This window comes from Mobula hypostoma, chromosome 19, assembly GCF_963921235.1.
Source record: "Mobula hypostoma chromosome 19, sMobHyp1.1, whole genome shotgun sequence".
Taxonomy (NCBI): domain Eukaryota; kingdom Metazoa; phylum Chordata; class Chondrichthyes; order Myliobatiformes; family Myliobatidae; genus Mobula; species Mobula hypostoma.
Window position 1 is genome coordinate 32,055,716 of NC_086115.1, and position 16,066 is coordinate 32,071,781.

General features: G+C 47.1%; 1 protein-coding gene across 8 annotated transcripts in view; it reads left to right on the forward strand.

The window, feature by feature from the left end:
* Positions 1 to 16,066, forward strand: part of a1cf (apobec1 complementation factor) — a 46,361-nt gene that overhangs the window by 25,271 nt on the left and 5,024 nt on the right. For 4 of the 8 annotated variants that reach the window (XM_063071600.1, XM_063071606.1, XM_063071599.1 and 1 more), the window contains exons 6-11: positions 5,205 to 5,369; positions 6,570 to 6,667; positions 6,761 to 7,031; positions 9,202 to 9,419; positions 9,528 to 9,664; positions 12,512 to 12,639. In XM_063071600.1, coding sequence (XP_062927670.1) covers positions 5,205 to 5,369; positions 6,570 to 6,667; positions 6,761 to 7,031; positions 9,202 to 9,419; positions 9,528 to 9,664; positions 12,512 to 12,639 — 1,017 coding nt within the window. Of the gene's footprint in view, positions 1 to 5,204; positions 5,370 to 6,569; positions 6,668 to 6,760; positions 7,032 to 9,201; positions 9,420 to 9,527; positions 9,665 to 12,511; positions 12,650 to 16,066 lie in introns of all 8 variants that reach the window. The other 4 variants (XM_063071601.1, XM_063071603.1, XM_063071604.1 and 1 more) reach the window with 3 other exon arrangements.

The window sequence follows — 16,066 nt, forward strand, 5'->3', positions numbered from 1 at the left end:
TTACTTAATCTGCATCTGGCAATTCTATTGCTATTCCATGTGAATATTTCTATTTATATGTCTGGAATATTGCTACATTCTATTGCTATCATTCCAGTGGGCCAACGATAGTTAAATAAGAAGAGGATTTGAATGTGCATGACTTCCAGCTGCTTCTGATGTGTGGAGGAATGATTTCAGTGGAGAAGCCTTCCACTGGAATCTCATTTTGCAAATGCCAAGAACAGGTGTAAAACAGCCGAGCCAGAGCTTTAGTTGTGAGCCCATGCCAGTCTTGAGTTTTGCTTAGGTATCAAATCAGCTCCTCTTTGTAAATAATGGCAGTTCTGGTGGACAGGTCACATTGCAGACAGGGAGGATTTATTCCAAGATACTTCAAATACCAGAAATTGGAAAAACAAAGATAATGCTGGATCTAGCAGCATCTGTAAAGAGAGTAACAGTGCTGATGGTTGGAACCAGCCATATAGAGCCACTGAAACTCAGGGTAATCCCAGTCACTCATTAAAACAACACAGAAGGAGGCCATCGGGCCTGTTGAGTCCGTGCTTACTTGTCTCATTCCCCCTCCTGTAGATCTACAAACTACCTATCAATTCTCTGATTCTTTCTGCCATTAACCTACACTGAGGGGTAATTTCCTATTGCCTATTAGCAAACTAGTACATCCTTGGAAAGTGGGAGGAAGCCCACAGGGCCATAGAATGGAGAGCCACAGTTAACATAACGCTGTAACAGCACCTGTGGCCTGGGCTCAATTCTGCCACTGTCTGCACGTTCTCCCCATGACGACGTGGGTCTCCTCCAGTCGCTCTGGTTTCCTCCCATGTTGTACAGGTTAGTAGGTTAATTGGTCACATGGGAGTAATTGGAAAGTGCGGGCTCACCGGGTCGGTGACCAGGAAGTGCGGGCTCCCTGGGTCGGTAACCGGGAAGTGCGGGCTCAGTGGGTCGGTAACCGGGAAGTGCGGGCTCACCGGGAAGCGCAGGCTCACCGGGAAGTGCGGGCCCACCGGGTCGGTAACTGGGAAGTGCGGGCCCACCGGGTCGGTGACCGGGAAGTGCGGGCCCACCGAGTCGGTGACCGGGAAGTGTGGGCCCACCGGGTCGGTAACCGGGAAGTGCGGGCTCACCGGGTCGGTGACCGGGACACGTGGGCTCACTGGGTCGGTGACCGGGAAGTGCGAGCCCACCGGGTCGATGACCAGGAAGTGCGGGCCCACCGGGTCGGTAACCAGGAAGCGCGGGCCCACCGGGTCGGTAACCGGGAAGCGCAGGCTCATCGGGTCGGTAACCAGGAAGTGCGGGCTCACTGGGTCAGTAACCGGGACGCGTGGGCTGAGTGGGTTGGTAACTGGGAAGTGCGGGTCCACCAGGTCGGTAACCGGGAAGTTCGGGCCCACCGGGTCGGTGACCGGGAAGTGCGGGCTCACTGGGTCGGTAACTGGGAAGTGCGGGCTCAGTGGGTCGGTAACTGGGAAGTGCGGGCTCACTGGGTTGATAACCGGGAAGCGCGGGCTCACCGGGAAGTGCGGGCCCACCGGGTCGGTAACCGGGAAGTGCGGGCTCACCGGGTCGGTAACCGGGAAGCGCGGGCTCACCGGGAAGTGCGGGCCCACCGGGTCGGTAACCGGGAAGTGCGGGCTCACCAGGTCGGTAACCGGGAAGTGCGGGCTCACCGGGTCGGTAACCGGGAAGCGCGGGCTCACTGGGAAGTGCGGGCCCACCGGGTCGGTGACCGGGAAGTGCGGGCTCACCAGGTCGGTAACCGGGAAGTGCGGGCCCACCGGGTCGGTGACCGGGAAGTGCGGGCTCACTGGGTCGGTAACTGGGAAGTGCGGGCTCAGTGGGTCGGTAACTGGGAAGTGCGGGCTCACTGGGTTGATAACCGGGAAGCGCAGGCTCACCGGGAAGTGCGGGCCCACCGGGTCGGTAACCGGGAAGTGCGGGCTCACCGGGTCGGTAACCGGGAAGCGCGGGCTCACCGGGAAGTGCGGGCCCACCGGGTCGGTAACCGGGAAGTGCGGGCTCACCAGGTCGGTAACCGGGAAGTGCGGGCTCACCGGGTTGATAACCGGGAAGCGCGGGCTCACCGGGAAGTGTGGGCTCACCGGGTCGGTAACCGGGAAGTGCGGGCCCACCGGGTCAGTAACCGGGACGCGTGGGCTGAGTGGGTCGGTACCTGGGAAGTGCGGGCCCACCAGGTCGGTAACTGGGAAGTGCGGGCTCAGTGGGTCGGTAACCGGGAAGTGCGGGCTCACCGGGTCAGTGACCGGGATGCATGGGCTGAGTGGGTCGGTAACTGGGTAGTGCGGGCCCACTGGGTTGGTGACTGGGACACGTGGGCTCACTGGGTCGGTAACCGGGAAGTGCGGGCTCACTGGGTCGGTAACCGGGAAATGCAGGCCCACCGGGTCGGTAACCGGGAAGTGCTGGCCCACCAGGTTGGTGACCGGGACGCGTGGGCTCACCAGGTTGGTGACCAGGACGCGTGGGCTCACTGAGTCGGTGACCGGGAAGTGCGGGCCCACTGGGTCGGTAATCGGGAAGTGCGGGCCCACCGGGTCGGTAACCAGGAAGCGCGGGCCCACTGGGTCGGTAACCGGGAAGTGCGGGCTCACTAGGTTGATAACCGGGAAGCGCGGGCTCACCGGGAAGTGCGGGCTCACCGGGTCGGTAACCGGGAAGTGCGGGCCCACCGGGTCGGTAACCGGGAAGTGCGGGCCCACCGGGTTGGTGACCGGGAAGTGCGGGCCCACTGGGTCGGTAACCGGGAAGTGCGGGCTCACCAGGTCGGTAACTGGGAAGTGCGGGCTGAGTGGGTCGGTAACCAGGAAGTGCGGTCTCAACGGGTCAGCGACCGGGAAGTGCGGGCTCACCGGGTCAGTAACCAGGACGCGTGGGCTGAGTGGGTCGGTAACTGGGAAGTGCGGGCCCACCGGGTTGGTGACTGGGACACGTGGGCTCACTGGGTCGGTAACCGGGAAGTGCGGGCCCACCGGGTCGGTAACCGGGAAGTGCGGGCTCACTGGGTCAGTAACCGGGAAGTGCAGGCCCACCGGGTCGGTAACCGGGAAGTACGGGCCCACCAGGTCGGTGACTGGGACGCGTGGGCTCACCAGGTTGGTGACCAGGACGCATGGGCTCACTGAGTCGGTGACCGGGAAGTGCGGGCCCACCGGATCGGTGACCGGGAAGTGCGGGCCCACCGGGTCGGTGACTGGGAAGTGCGGGCTCAGTGGGTCGGTAACCGGGAAGTGCGGGCCCACCGGGTCGGTAATCGGGAAGTGCGGGCCCACCGGGTCGGTAACCAGGAAGTGCGGGCTCACCGGGTCGGTAACCCGGAAGTGCGGGCTCACCGGGTTGATAACCGGGAAGTGCAGGCTCACCGGGTCGGTAACTGGGAAGTGCGGGCCCACCAGGTCGGTGACCAGGACGCGTGGGCTCACCAGGTTGGTGACCAGGACGCATGGGCTCACTGAGTCGGTGACCGGGAAGTGCGGGCCCACCGGTTCGGTGACCGGGAAGTGCGGGCTCAGTGGGTCGGTAACCGGGAAGTGCGGGCCCACCGGGTTGGTAATCGGGAAGTGCGGGCCCACCGGGTCGGTAACCAGGAAGTGCGGGCCCACTGGGTCAGTAACCGGGAAGTGTGGGCTCACCGGGTTGATAACCGGGAAGCGCGGGCTCACCGGGTCGGTAACTGGGAAGTGCGGGCTCACCGGGTCGGTAACCGGGAAGTGCGGGCCCACCAGGTTGGTGACCGGGAAGTGCGGGCCCACCGGGTCAGTAACCGGGACGCGTGGGCTGAGTGGGTCGGTAACTGGGAAGTGCGGGCCTACCGGGTCGGTAACTGGGAAGTGCGGGCTCACTGGGTCGGTAACCGGGAAGTGTGGGCTCACCGGGTCAGTAACTGGGAAGTAGGAAGTGCGGGCCCACTGGGTCGGTAACCAGGAAGTGCGGGCTCACCAGGTCGGTAACCGGGAAGTGCGGGCTCACTGGGTCGGTAACCGGGAAGTGCGGGCCCACCGGGTCAGTAGTGCCTGTTACCGCATTGTCTCTCTAAATAAAATAAAGAATGGAGAAAAGCTGCTGAGACAACACCGGAGGCAGAATCGAACTGCCTGTGGGGCAGCGGTACTGACCTAAAGGGAAGACAGGATTTGTAGTTGCCTCCGACACCGGACTCCACACGTGACAGAGGCCAGTTGCACAGCAATAAACTCTCGCATCCAATTAGATCCCCATTGATTTGAATGGAATCTGTGGGACAAGGATTTAGAAGGGAAAGGGAAGAGATTAAAATTGTTTTGCTTTATTTGAATGGTTTGAATTATTTGCTTAAATTTTAATGGCTTTTATTTTTACTTAGAGATACAGCACGGTAACGGGCCCTTTCAGCCCAATGAGCTCACACTACCCATGTGACCAATTAACCTATCAACCCTCACCTCTTTGGAGTGTGGGAGGAAAGTGGAGCAGCCAGTGGAAATTCACGAGGTCACGGGGCAAACGTAGAAACTCTTTATATACAGTAGCGGGAATTTAACATGGATTGCTGGCTCTGTGGTAGCATTATGCTGGTTGCAATGGTGCACTCTTGCTTTCCCTACAAAAACTCTGCACTGTTCCAGCAGAGGCCCAGCCTCCCATTCCAATTGGTTTAATATGATTTAATAAAGGCTGCTGTAGGATGAAACATCACATAATTAAGCTTAAGCCAAAGAATTTATTGATCCTATAGCCTGAAACTGCACTGTAAGGGAACAATGTTATCATGCAAATGCCTTGCCACTCAAATGCCCTTGAGATTCAAGTATAGTTCTCTTTGTGGCCATATGAAATGAGCAAAATCTGAGAGAGATCTTCACATGTCTTGGGAATCATCCTGGTTTTGACATCCCATGGAGAATCATTAAAACCTGCAGCTCAGATTCTGTCATGTTTGTACTGGGTCTTTGGGTAGCTTTTCAATTCATCCCATTCCCCTGCTCATATATAGCTGCATAGGGGGTATAAATCTTTAAGGAGGGTGTACTCATTTCTGCAGAGGTGCTCCAAGCCGAAAAGTCGTGAGTATATCAATAATAACAAAAACAATCACCAAAAATTAATTGAACAACAGAGCCCTGCACTATGGTCTGGCACCTTTGGTTTTCACACAATGTATTCTTTAGCAATTGACAGATACTGCTTGTTCAATTTAGGAAGGATTCAGTTGTGGGGACATCCAATTGCAGTGGATTGGGCTGAGCCAGAGGTTGAAGTTGACGAAGAAACAATGTCATCAGTCAAAATCTTATATGTACGTAACCTTATGCTTCCAACCAGTGAAGAAGCAATTGAAAAAGAATTTAGTAGCATCAAACCAGGTAAGGCCAGGAAATAAGCAGAGTATGAATGGGAAGCATTTGTCTGATTTCAGAGTTGTAGAACATTTCCTTCAAGATATTATTTTTGCAAATGCAGCATCATCAGGTGATATTGGTGCTGTCTTTTACTCAGCCATCACTATATGCAACAGACATTCAGCTCCATTGATTAGAGGACCAATTAAACAAGAGATAGACCATCCAGTCCTTCATTCAAGCCCGTTCCTGTTCATCCTTTTGATCAACATTTTAACCAACCACTGACCTTAATGGCCTCAACAGAAGACCAACATCTTTCTTCACATTTTAAATTGATTCATCTTCAGCAGTTGTTTGGGGAAGAGAGGTCCAAGTTTTGGTTATCATTTGCACAAAATGCCTGACTTAATTCTGAATTGCATTGGTCTAATTTTAATGTTACATTTACTTGTTCTGGACTCACCCCTCAAAGAAAATATGTATTCTTTTGACCCATTCTATCAAACCTTTGATTACCTTTTAATCTTGTCATCAAATCTTTTTTTGCTGCAGTGCCCTCTGGTACTTCTGCATTACCCTCATTCTAAGACAGATGTATACTCTTCCCGAGGTGTCACACCCAGAACTGAGAGCAGTAGCCCAAATAAATTCTAAACTATGTAAACTTTATAACTAAACCATAACTACCTTTCTATCTAACTCAGCCATCCATTATTCTTTTAGCCATTTTGATTTTGTTTAATTCTTTTTGTCATCAGTTTTATTAGTCAGGGCTAATGGTGGTGGGCAGGTGAATTGAATATCAGTTGACCTGGTGACAACATGACTTGAATAGGTCTAACCCTCTGAACCAGCTGATGATCTTCTAGCCATCCTTTCTGGATAGTTGTATTGGTGACTGAAATTATTTTCATGACTGCAATTGTTAATTTGATCACCATCAAAAGACCTGGAAATGTGAAGTTTTGATTAAACATGACTCTAAACTTAAGCATATTTTGAACTTACTTCATGTGCCACATTGTAACATGTTCATGATATCTGTACTGTCTATTGATGCAAACAAAAGAACGTTTTCTGGATTCTGCCCAGATCTGTTGCAAATGAGAGCACAATTGCTGATTATAGTTCATGAGATCAGGGCGACAAATACTAACCAGAAATTTGTTTCAGTTGGTGTTTGGAATTTATGTGAACTGTGCTCTAATATTTTGATTTCAGGCACAGTAGAAAGAGTAAAAAAAATTCGAGATTATGCATTTGTTCATTTTGTAACTCGAGAAGATGCAATTAACGCCATGAACGCAATGAATGGAAAGGTATAGTTGGAATTTCAAATAAGCAAGATACACAATTGGTAATAAATTGGAAGGCAGCAATGTTGACATGTGTTTTCTTTCCATTCCCTCCAGATATTGGATGGTTCACCAATTGAGGTCACACTGGCCAAGCCTGTAGATAAGGACAGTTATGTGCGTTATACCCGAGGGACAGGGGGCCGAGGGGCAATGATGCAAGGAGAATATACCTACACTCTAGGGCATGTGTATGATCCTGCAGCTGCCTATCTTGGTGCTCCTGTTTTCTATGCACCCCAGGCTTATGCTGCCATTCCCAATCTGCGGTTTCCAAATAAAGGACATCTTGGTGGGAGGGGAATGTTCCGGACTCCATCTGTGAGAGGTAAACCTTTCCACTCTCTTTTCTATCAGTAGTTCTATCCTCTAACAAGAGTAACAATCACAAGCATTTTTACAGCATCTATTCTAAATATTAGAGTCTGGTTCCTTGATAAGTTCCAGCAGCTTTCAAAATAGGCTGCAGAAATTCCTTTATGTTTTAAGATAACATAACAAAGTAGCAGGAAGATTTGTGATTGGGCTTCCAGCATTGATTTGCAATCCTGAGGAAGTATTTCTGCCTTTTGACAAAAAAAAGGAAGAAATATATCGGGTCTGCGTAAACGTTTATCATTCTGTCTTTGCAGAGTCCTTTAATTTTAGAAAGGTGACAGGTTATTTGTATTGCATTAGATGTTCTGGAAAATGTAATGCATCAATTGAACAGTGTTAAAACTGCTATTCTACTACAGGTAGCAATAAAGTATTTAATCTTCAAGTACTTGAATGCTCTGAAAGACAAACAGGTACTGGAATGGTGTGTAGGTGTGCGTGTGTCATACAACCAGCAGAAGAAAAGGGTGGTGATTGAAAGTACAGTGACAATTTCTGGATATGAATGAGATGCTTTAAGAACAGGGTTAGTATAAACTTGGGAATGCCTTCAAGAGAGTGATGAGAATTCAGCTCCTCCCTGTGATAGTGAGGTCTTCCTATTTCACATTAAGTGGAAGACATGAGCAGTTCAAAATAATCCGCTTTCCATCTCCAAAAACTTTCAATTTTCTGTTTACCTGGTCTGGTTAAGACAGAAGACTTAGTATGTGGGTGTGCAATCTCCTCATGCCACAGTTTTTTTTGGTGTACTGAATCAGTATTAAACCAGATCACAGAGAACAATTGAAACACAATTTCTCCCAGATTATTTATTGAGATACAGAGTGGAATAGTGCCTTCTGACCCTCTGAGCCGCACTGCCCAGCAATTCCCCCAATGCCTAATGACGAGACAATTTACAATGGCCAATTTGGATTGTGGGAGGAAACTGGAGCACCCGGAGGAAGCCCACACTCACCGGGGAGAATGTACAAACTCCTTACGGGCAGTGGCAGGAGTTGAACCCGGGTTGCTGGTACTGTAAAGTGTTGTGCTAACCACGACGCTACCGTGCCATAATTGTAATGTTCAATTGCAATGTAGTTCTCTGAACTATCTGAGCATTGGTTGCAGACTGAGTTTATTGCACCTCCTTTCAGATGCATTTGTAAAATGAGGATAACAAATACGTTGGAAGTGAAAAGCTGCAAAGTTTGATCAGTAATGTAAAAGAAACTTTGCTGAGTGGAATATCCAAAGACTGTTTCAATGGTGCGGAAAACATTTTATTTTTATGTTTTCTTTTAATCTGTGAATCTATCAATTTTATGTAAACAGATGCATTTAATCGTGATGCTGTCTTGAAATTAGTTAGTTTGGAATTTCTGTGTGACATTTAAATTATAGAAAGTGAAACAATTTACCTTTGGGAAAGACTTCTGATAAAATAATGGACTTCTAATTTCGTAAATCCATTTGAAGTGTGTCTGGTAGCTTATTAAGGAACTGGCTAAAGTATGAGGGATACTGTAACAAACAAATAGTTCTTCGGGTTATACTACAAAAGCATGCCATGGAAATTAATCGAATTAATTCTTCAGAAACTCAACATGATAACCAGGTCTTTGTGAAGAAATTGCAAAATTGGTGAAAATATTTAGAATTGCACTGTTCTGTTTTTCTGAGTGGTTTACATTCAATATGGAAATGACAAAGCAGAATCATATCTTAATCCATGCATGTTTTAAATAAAGGCTTCACCGAGTGTTTTGAAAGATGAGCTCATTGGAAGTAAATTCCCAATGGTTTGTAACATGGGATAGATGTGCTGCTCACAAAAATATCTGTGGCACAAGGGCTTTCCCCAAGATCTTCTCCCTCACCCATACACCATTATTTCTATTTAGTAACCAATGGTTAAATTCACTTAGTTGTCCCCATTGTTTATGATCGGGAAACATGTTTAAACCATACCATTTCCCATTCATTTACATTAATGTTAAGCTTCATATACACATTAATCAGTGCCTGAATGCCATCTTTCAACAAGCTTGGTGATCAAAACTAGCCTCTTCATTTCAAAACGAGAATCAAAGTGATTTCTGGTGATTCAGTTTAATGCCTTCTTGCATTCCTAGAAATTTACATGAATGTACCTGTAGGGGCTGCAGGAGTTAGAGGGCTAGGAGGACGAGGTTATTTGGCTTATACGGGTATTGGACGTGGTTATGCAGGTTACCACGTGAAAATGGACAAAAGGCAAGAGGAGAAACTTTATGACCTCTTGCCTGGAATGGAGCTCACGCCAACCAATCCAGTGACCCTAAAACCACAAGGAATAAAGCACCCATCTCAGGTACGAGATATTATTAGTTGCTACAAAAGATGTCAAAACCTTTTGTGAGCTACAAGTTTGTTCAATTAAACTAATAAGTGGTTAAAATGAAATCGTGTTTTAACACAGGTTTTAGAAGATATTTGTCAAAAGAATAGCTGGGGACAGCCTGTTTACCAGCTCCACTCTGCAATTGGACCAGACCAAAGACAACTTTTTGTATACAAGATTACCATTCCTGCTCTTGCCAATCAGTTCACAAACATGTAGGTTATACAATTTCATCTTGTGTTATCTTTTTACAGCTTATGTTTTTTCTCCATAGATAACATCTACTTGTCCAATTTACCAGCCTTGGCTGTAAAAATGATAGATGTGGAATGAATATGTGAACGGTTTTAAAGTGATGTAGGCAGGTTTTTCCATAGCAAGGTGTCACAAAGAGCAATGTGATAGCAATCTGTTTTTTAGCAATACTAGTGGAAAAAGATCTATCAGCAAGGATGCCAAAGAGAGCTCTCTTTGAAGCTATGTGTTGGATCTCACATTCTGGAAACACTCTCAATAGTGTGCGGAGTTTCCAGGCATGATCTAATCTGGAGTGGCCCTTGAACCCATAACCCATTTGATTTGGAAGATAGGAGGGCAAGTGAGTCATACCTGACTTCACATTGTATTAGTGGTTTCATACATCTCCGCATTGCTTATCCTCCAATACCAGTTCAACATTTCCAAGCAGCTTCAGAATCCAATCACCCTTCCAAAGATGACCGTTTCACTCAGTGTGATCTCATCATGGAGCAGGAAATCCTTCTGACTCATCTTCGATTTATTTATTTAGAGATACAGCTGGGAACAGGCCCTTCTGGCCCAATGAGCCTCACCACCCAGCAACCCAAGAATTTCACCCTTGCCTAATCACAGGACAATTTACGATGACCACTTACTCTCCCAACTGGTACGTCTTTGGACTGTGGGAGGAAACCAGAGCACCCGGTGAAGACACATGAGCTCATGAGGAAAAATATACCAACTTCTTACAGAAGACGCTGGAATTGAACTCCAAATTCTGACAACCTGAGCTCTAATAGTATCTCACTAAATGCTATGTTACCACGGCGCCCCACAAATCCATATTGAGTTTTTTCAAAATGTGTGCATTTTGTAAATCTCTACTGATGTTGGATTTGAGGGTTGTAGAATGGAAAATTCATTTTGTTTCCATTACCTCAATGAGTGTTGGGCATGTGGCCAAGTGGTTAAGGCATTCGTCTAGTGATCTGAAGGTCGCTAGTTCGAGCCTCAGCTGTGGCAGTGTGTTTGTGTCCTTGATCAAGGCACTTAACCACACATTGCTCTAGTGTCTGTGCGAGGAGTCGCGCCCCACACAGACTTCCAATCTGCACCTTGTAAAGCATGAAAATGCCTGATGCAGGCCTCTCATGGTCTGAGTCGACGTTCCCTCCTCCCCTCCCCTCCCTACCTCAATGAGACAAAGTGCTTGTGTCTGATGGATAGTTAAAATATTGTTCTCCTTTGGTAGTAAATTCAGATCAGTTAATTAAAAGCCAAATCTGACAGGACCATGTACAAATGACTTACGAGGACAGGCACAAATAGAACCTCTTGGCTTCTCACCTTCCATTCCATGTCGTTGCTGCTACTTTAATAGTCAAACTCTGAGTAGCAGAGTGAATCCCAGCCATCTTCAAGAGGATTGTTAAGAGAGAAGTGAGAGGAGATCCACTATGATATCGCTTGCAATGAAGCATTTCTGTTCCAAAGAGGAATTGGATAGGCTAGGTTTCTTTTCCTTGGAGCAGAGTACTCTGGGGTCGGGGATGATTTGATTGGGAACCAATGGAGTTAAACAGAATTATAACAGTAAAAAACATCTCCCCCTGGTAAGGTGGAATAAGTTTAAGATGTGAAGTAAGAGGTTTCAAGTGAATCTGAGTAAAAATGTTTTCACACTAATGTGCTTGCAACCTGGAATCCACTGTGAGGTGGTGGAGGTAGGAACTCAAGACTTAAGAAGTACTTAGACAAGTACATGAATCTCCAATGCATAGAAGACTATGGAATTGGATATAATAGAGATAGAGCTTGATGTTCAGTGTTGATATAGTATATTGGAGGACCCTACCTTTATGGTTCTAATACTCTATAAGTTTAGCTTTAGGAAGAAGCAGACTTTAAAGATAACCTTTAGAGATTTCTACCAAGATCGCAACAAACTTGTGAAGGTGTTGTAAAGAGTAGACAGAGAGATATTTCCACTAATGGAGGTGGCTAAACCTAGAAGCCATTTTGGAGCCTTTTTTCACCCACAGTGTAGCTGTAGGGTGGAATAAAAATAGAACATGCTTGAAACATTCATCAAGTCAAGCAGCATCTATGGAATCATGTACAGTAAACGTTCCAGGCCTTGGACCCTTCCCCAGTTAACTGTCCCTCTTTCCACAAATGCTGCTTGACTTGCTGAGTGCTTCCAGCATGTGCTGTTTTTATTTCTGACTTCCAACATCTGCGGTTTTCTGATTGCATTTGTAATGTGCATCTGGCTATCATGAGTGGGAATTGGAGGACCATCTAAAAGGGGAACAATATAGGAGGAAGAAAGTGGGGTGGCATAGTAGCGTAATGGTTAACACAGTGCTTCATAGCAGCAGCGACCTGGGTTCAATTCCTACTACTGTCTGTAAGGAGTTTGTATGTTCTCCCAGGTGCTCCTGTTTCCTCCGACATTCCGAAGATGTATGGGCTAATAGGTTAATTGTCACATGGATGTAACAGGGGGACAAGGGCTCGTTGGGCCAGTAGGGCCTGCTACGATGCTGTATCTCTAAGACTAAGAATACTTACTAAAGGGGTAGAGGGAGAAGCGGATAGAGGTAGCTGAAGTAGGAATGTGAGCAACTAATACTGATGTAGCCTGGTTTCTGTGCTGTAAATTTGGTGTATGGCATACAATTACTTTGAAATGTTAAATCTCGGTATCATTTACCGAATCAATTCGAAGCCATGTTTACATACAGTAAAGGATTACGTTAGTGTATATGTATAACTGAAACAGTAGGGTTTGAAAATGAACCAAATATTGTTTCCTGCAGCCAACCATTCACACCACCCAAACTCTGCACCGCTGTGGAAGAAGCCAAGAGTTATGCTGCGGAACACGTACTTCAGATTCTTGGTCTCCAGCTGGAGGGCACTGAGCCACCAAATGCAGCTTTCACAGGTATGTGAAGGTCTGTACTGACATCTTCCTGAGCAACATCTATTCAGTTAGTTGGCATGCTGTTAAAGAATTACTATTTATCATCTGTTGTGCATTGCTTGCAAGCCTTTCGTGTGTGTTTTTTTACACAAGAAGAGTGGCCTAGAATGTGGATGTAGACACACAGGGCTCCCCAACATTTTTGTGCCATGGACCAATACCATGAAGAAAGGTTGGAAACCCCTGTCAGCCACTGAGATTCCACCTGTTGTAGCGCCTCACTGCTCCACAGGCCTGGGAACAATTCTGAGCTCTGCCTGTGCGGAGTTTGCATGCCCTTCCTGTGACGGCAGGGATTTCCTCCCATTACCCCAAAGGTGTGAGGGTTGGTGGGTTAATTGCAATTTGCTCCTAGTCTGCAGGTGAGTGGTAGAATCTGGATGGAAATCTGAGGGGAGGCGGGGAATAAATGTGGGATTAGTATAGATGAGATAGCCTGCTTCTAGTGCTGTGTAATTCCATGATATTTCACCTCTACGGTTAAAACTGGGCCGAAAGATTCAGTGCACAGTAACTATAATATGCATGGTCCCACCAACACAAACTGCAGTAGGAACTGAAGCTGACCACTGTTGCACACATTCCTTCACTTGCTGAGAGGCAAATACATCGTCCACTCTGGTGAATCTGGAAGGATAGAGAGAGACCCAAAGATCAGAGGCCCTGTTGGGGCTATTGGGTGTAGGGCAGAGGGTTTTGGGCTTTGGAAAGGGTAGATGTTGGATATGGGAATGGTGGTGGTGGGAGTAGGTGACCTATGGTAAATAGGGCTTTGGAAAGGGTGCGGAGACTAGTAAATGCTTGTGAATCAGGAACTAATGGGAACAGGAAGAAGGGTAGTCAGGAGGGTCCTTTTGAGGCCTGGCCTTGCTGTGGTTTGGAGATTGGAAACTACAGCCCATAGATAAGCTCCATTGGCCAGAGCCCCAGATCTGTGAATCTCCGCGAGTCTCCTGGGGAGGTTGAAGGCCCAGTGCGTCTGTCTGCATGTGCAAGTCCAAATCTGAGTCCTCTGAAGGCTGGAGGCCGAAGAAGATGACCTGTCTTTGGGTTAAAGGGCAGAGAGTGTGAGTGAGTGAGTGGGAGGGAGGAACATGACTAGTTTTGCTGTTGGTGTTTTGATGCTTGTTGTGTTCTGTGTTGTTCTGCTGGGCACGCTATGTTGCCGCCGGAATGTGTGGCGACACTTGCAACGCACGTTTGGGTCTGTTGGTTGTTAACACAAATGACGCATTTCACTGTACACGTGACAAATAAACTTGAATCTTCAATCCTTTCCGGTAGAAGTAACCCAGATACTGCAGATTAGGAGTCAGGGTTTTGGAGAGAGGGTTACAGAGACACGTGGCTACTTCTGAACTGCTAGGAAATGGGGTAGGATCAGGAGGGGGGAGGTGGGGAAATCAAATCCAGAGATCAGGCTGGAGTGTAGAGGTTTATAAAGTCTTAAGGGCTATGGATATGATGAATAACCACAGTCTTTGTTCCAGAGTAGGGGAGTCCAAATCGCGAGGGCAGAGGTTTAAACTGAGAGGGGAAAGATTCAAAAGGAACCTGAGGGACAATACTTTCCACACAGAGGGCGATGAGTATATGGAATGAGCAGCAGAGGAAGTGGTAGAGGCTGGTACAATTATGACATTTAAAAGTCATTTGAACAGAGACATGGAATAGAAAGGTTTAGACTCTAAACTTTAGAGGCATGTGGGCCAAATGCAGGGAAATTGCACAAACTCGGTTTGACAGTCACGACCACTACCATCTTCAAGGATGAGAACAGCAGGTACCTGGGAACACCACCACTTGGAAATATCCCTCCAAGTTATTGACTAACCTGACTTGGAAACATATTGCCACTCCTTCATTGTTGCTGGGGCAAAATCATGGAATTCCCTCCCTAACAGCACTGTGGGTGCACCTACGCGTCAGGGACTGCAGCGGTTCAAGAAGGCAGCTCATCACCACCATCTCAAGGTCCACTTGGGATGGGCAGTAAATGTTGGCTTAGCTGGTGATACCCACATCCTGTAAATGAATAATTTTTTTTAAAAAATTGATCGGCACGGACAAGTTGGCCCAAAGAGCTTGTTTTCGTTGTTGTATAGCTTTGTGACTCTGTCAGGGTCAGGGTGGGGTGAGAGGTGAGTGAACATCAGGGGGCCGGTTAGGAAGAATTGGTGTGGGTGTTTGGTAGGTGCAGGATAGCATAGGCAAAATTTTTAAAAAACTAAAGGAGATTGTCCCGAATCAGATTCTCAGCAGCTGATTGAGATCTTCTACAGGAGGTTGCCTTTAAATCAAATTCCTGCAGACATACAATACATTGAAAACATAGTTGTTCTGAGAATGAGGCCTAGCTTCCTGGCAACACTGCACAGCAACATCCATGTCAAAGTCAAGGTTGTGCTTATTGTCATATGCACAAGTACATGCATTCACGGGAGCAATGAAAAACTTTACTCCCTGCAGCATCACAAGCACATGACGTCAGTAAGGAACATTCTCAAGAAAAATAAAAAAACATACACAATTTTTACAAGAAAAGAACACAATTAGAACAAAAAAAACAGTGGTCAAAGAGGTGAGACTGAGATAGGGATTAGGGTTGTGCAAGTCGGTTTAAGAATGAAATTGGGAAGTTGCTGATCTTCCCTTGTGTGCCAGATATGCAATACACCAAGGACTAAGAGTGACCAGTGCTGCCCGATCAAAATTCCAGCATTTTGTGCCAAAAGTGGTTGCACAGGCATTGCATTCCACTCCAGAAGCTGGTAATTTTACTGTTAGGACAAGACCATGGGTTTCATGCTTGCAATCGCAAGGGATTACATTCCCAGGAAATTACCACTCTTCCTTTTGAGTTCAAATACAGTTCAGCCAGTTAAAGGGCAGCACGTTCTGTGTACCCATAGTGACCAAGGATAGACTCCTCTTTTCACCATCTATGGCTTGACTCTTTCCCAGAGTCTGGAAGAATCTGATCCAGAGTGGGAATCTTTAAAAAAGCAATTATTCAGAACGGGAGTTCCAACGTAGAACAAAGAACATTACAGCACAGTACAGCACTCGATAATCAATCTAATCCTTCTCTCCCACAAAGCACTCTGTTTTTCTATCATCCAGGTGCTTATCTCAGTCTCTTAAGTGTCCCTAATTTATCTGCCTCTACCGCCACTGCTGGCAACACGTTTTATTCATCCACCATTTTCTGTGAAAAATTTTATCTCTGACATCTCCCCTACACTTTCCTCCAATCACTTTGAAGTTCTGCCCCCCTCATATTAGCTGTTTCCACCATGGGAAAATGTCTTTGGCTCTCCATTCAATATGTGCCTCTTATCGTCTTGTCTATCTCTCTCTCTCTGGCTATCCATCCCATAGGATGATG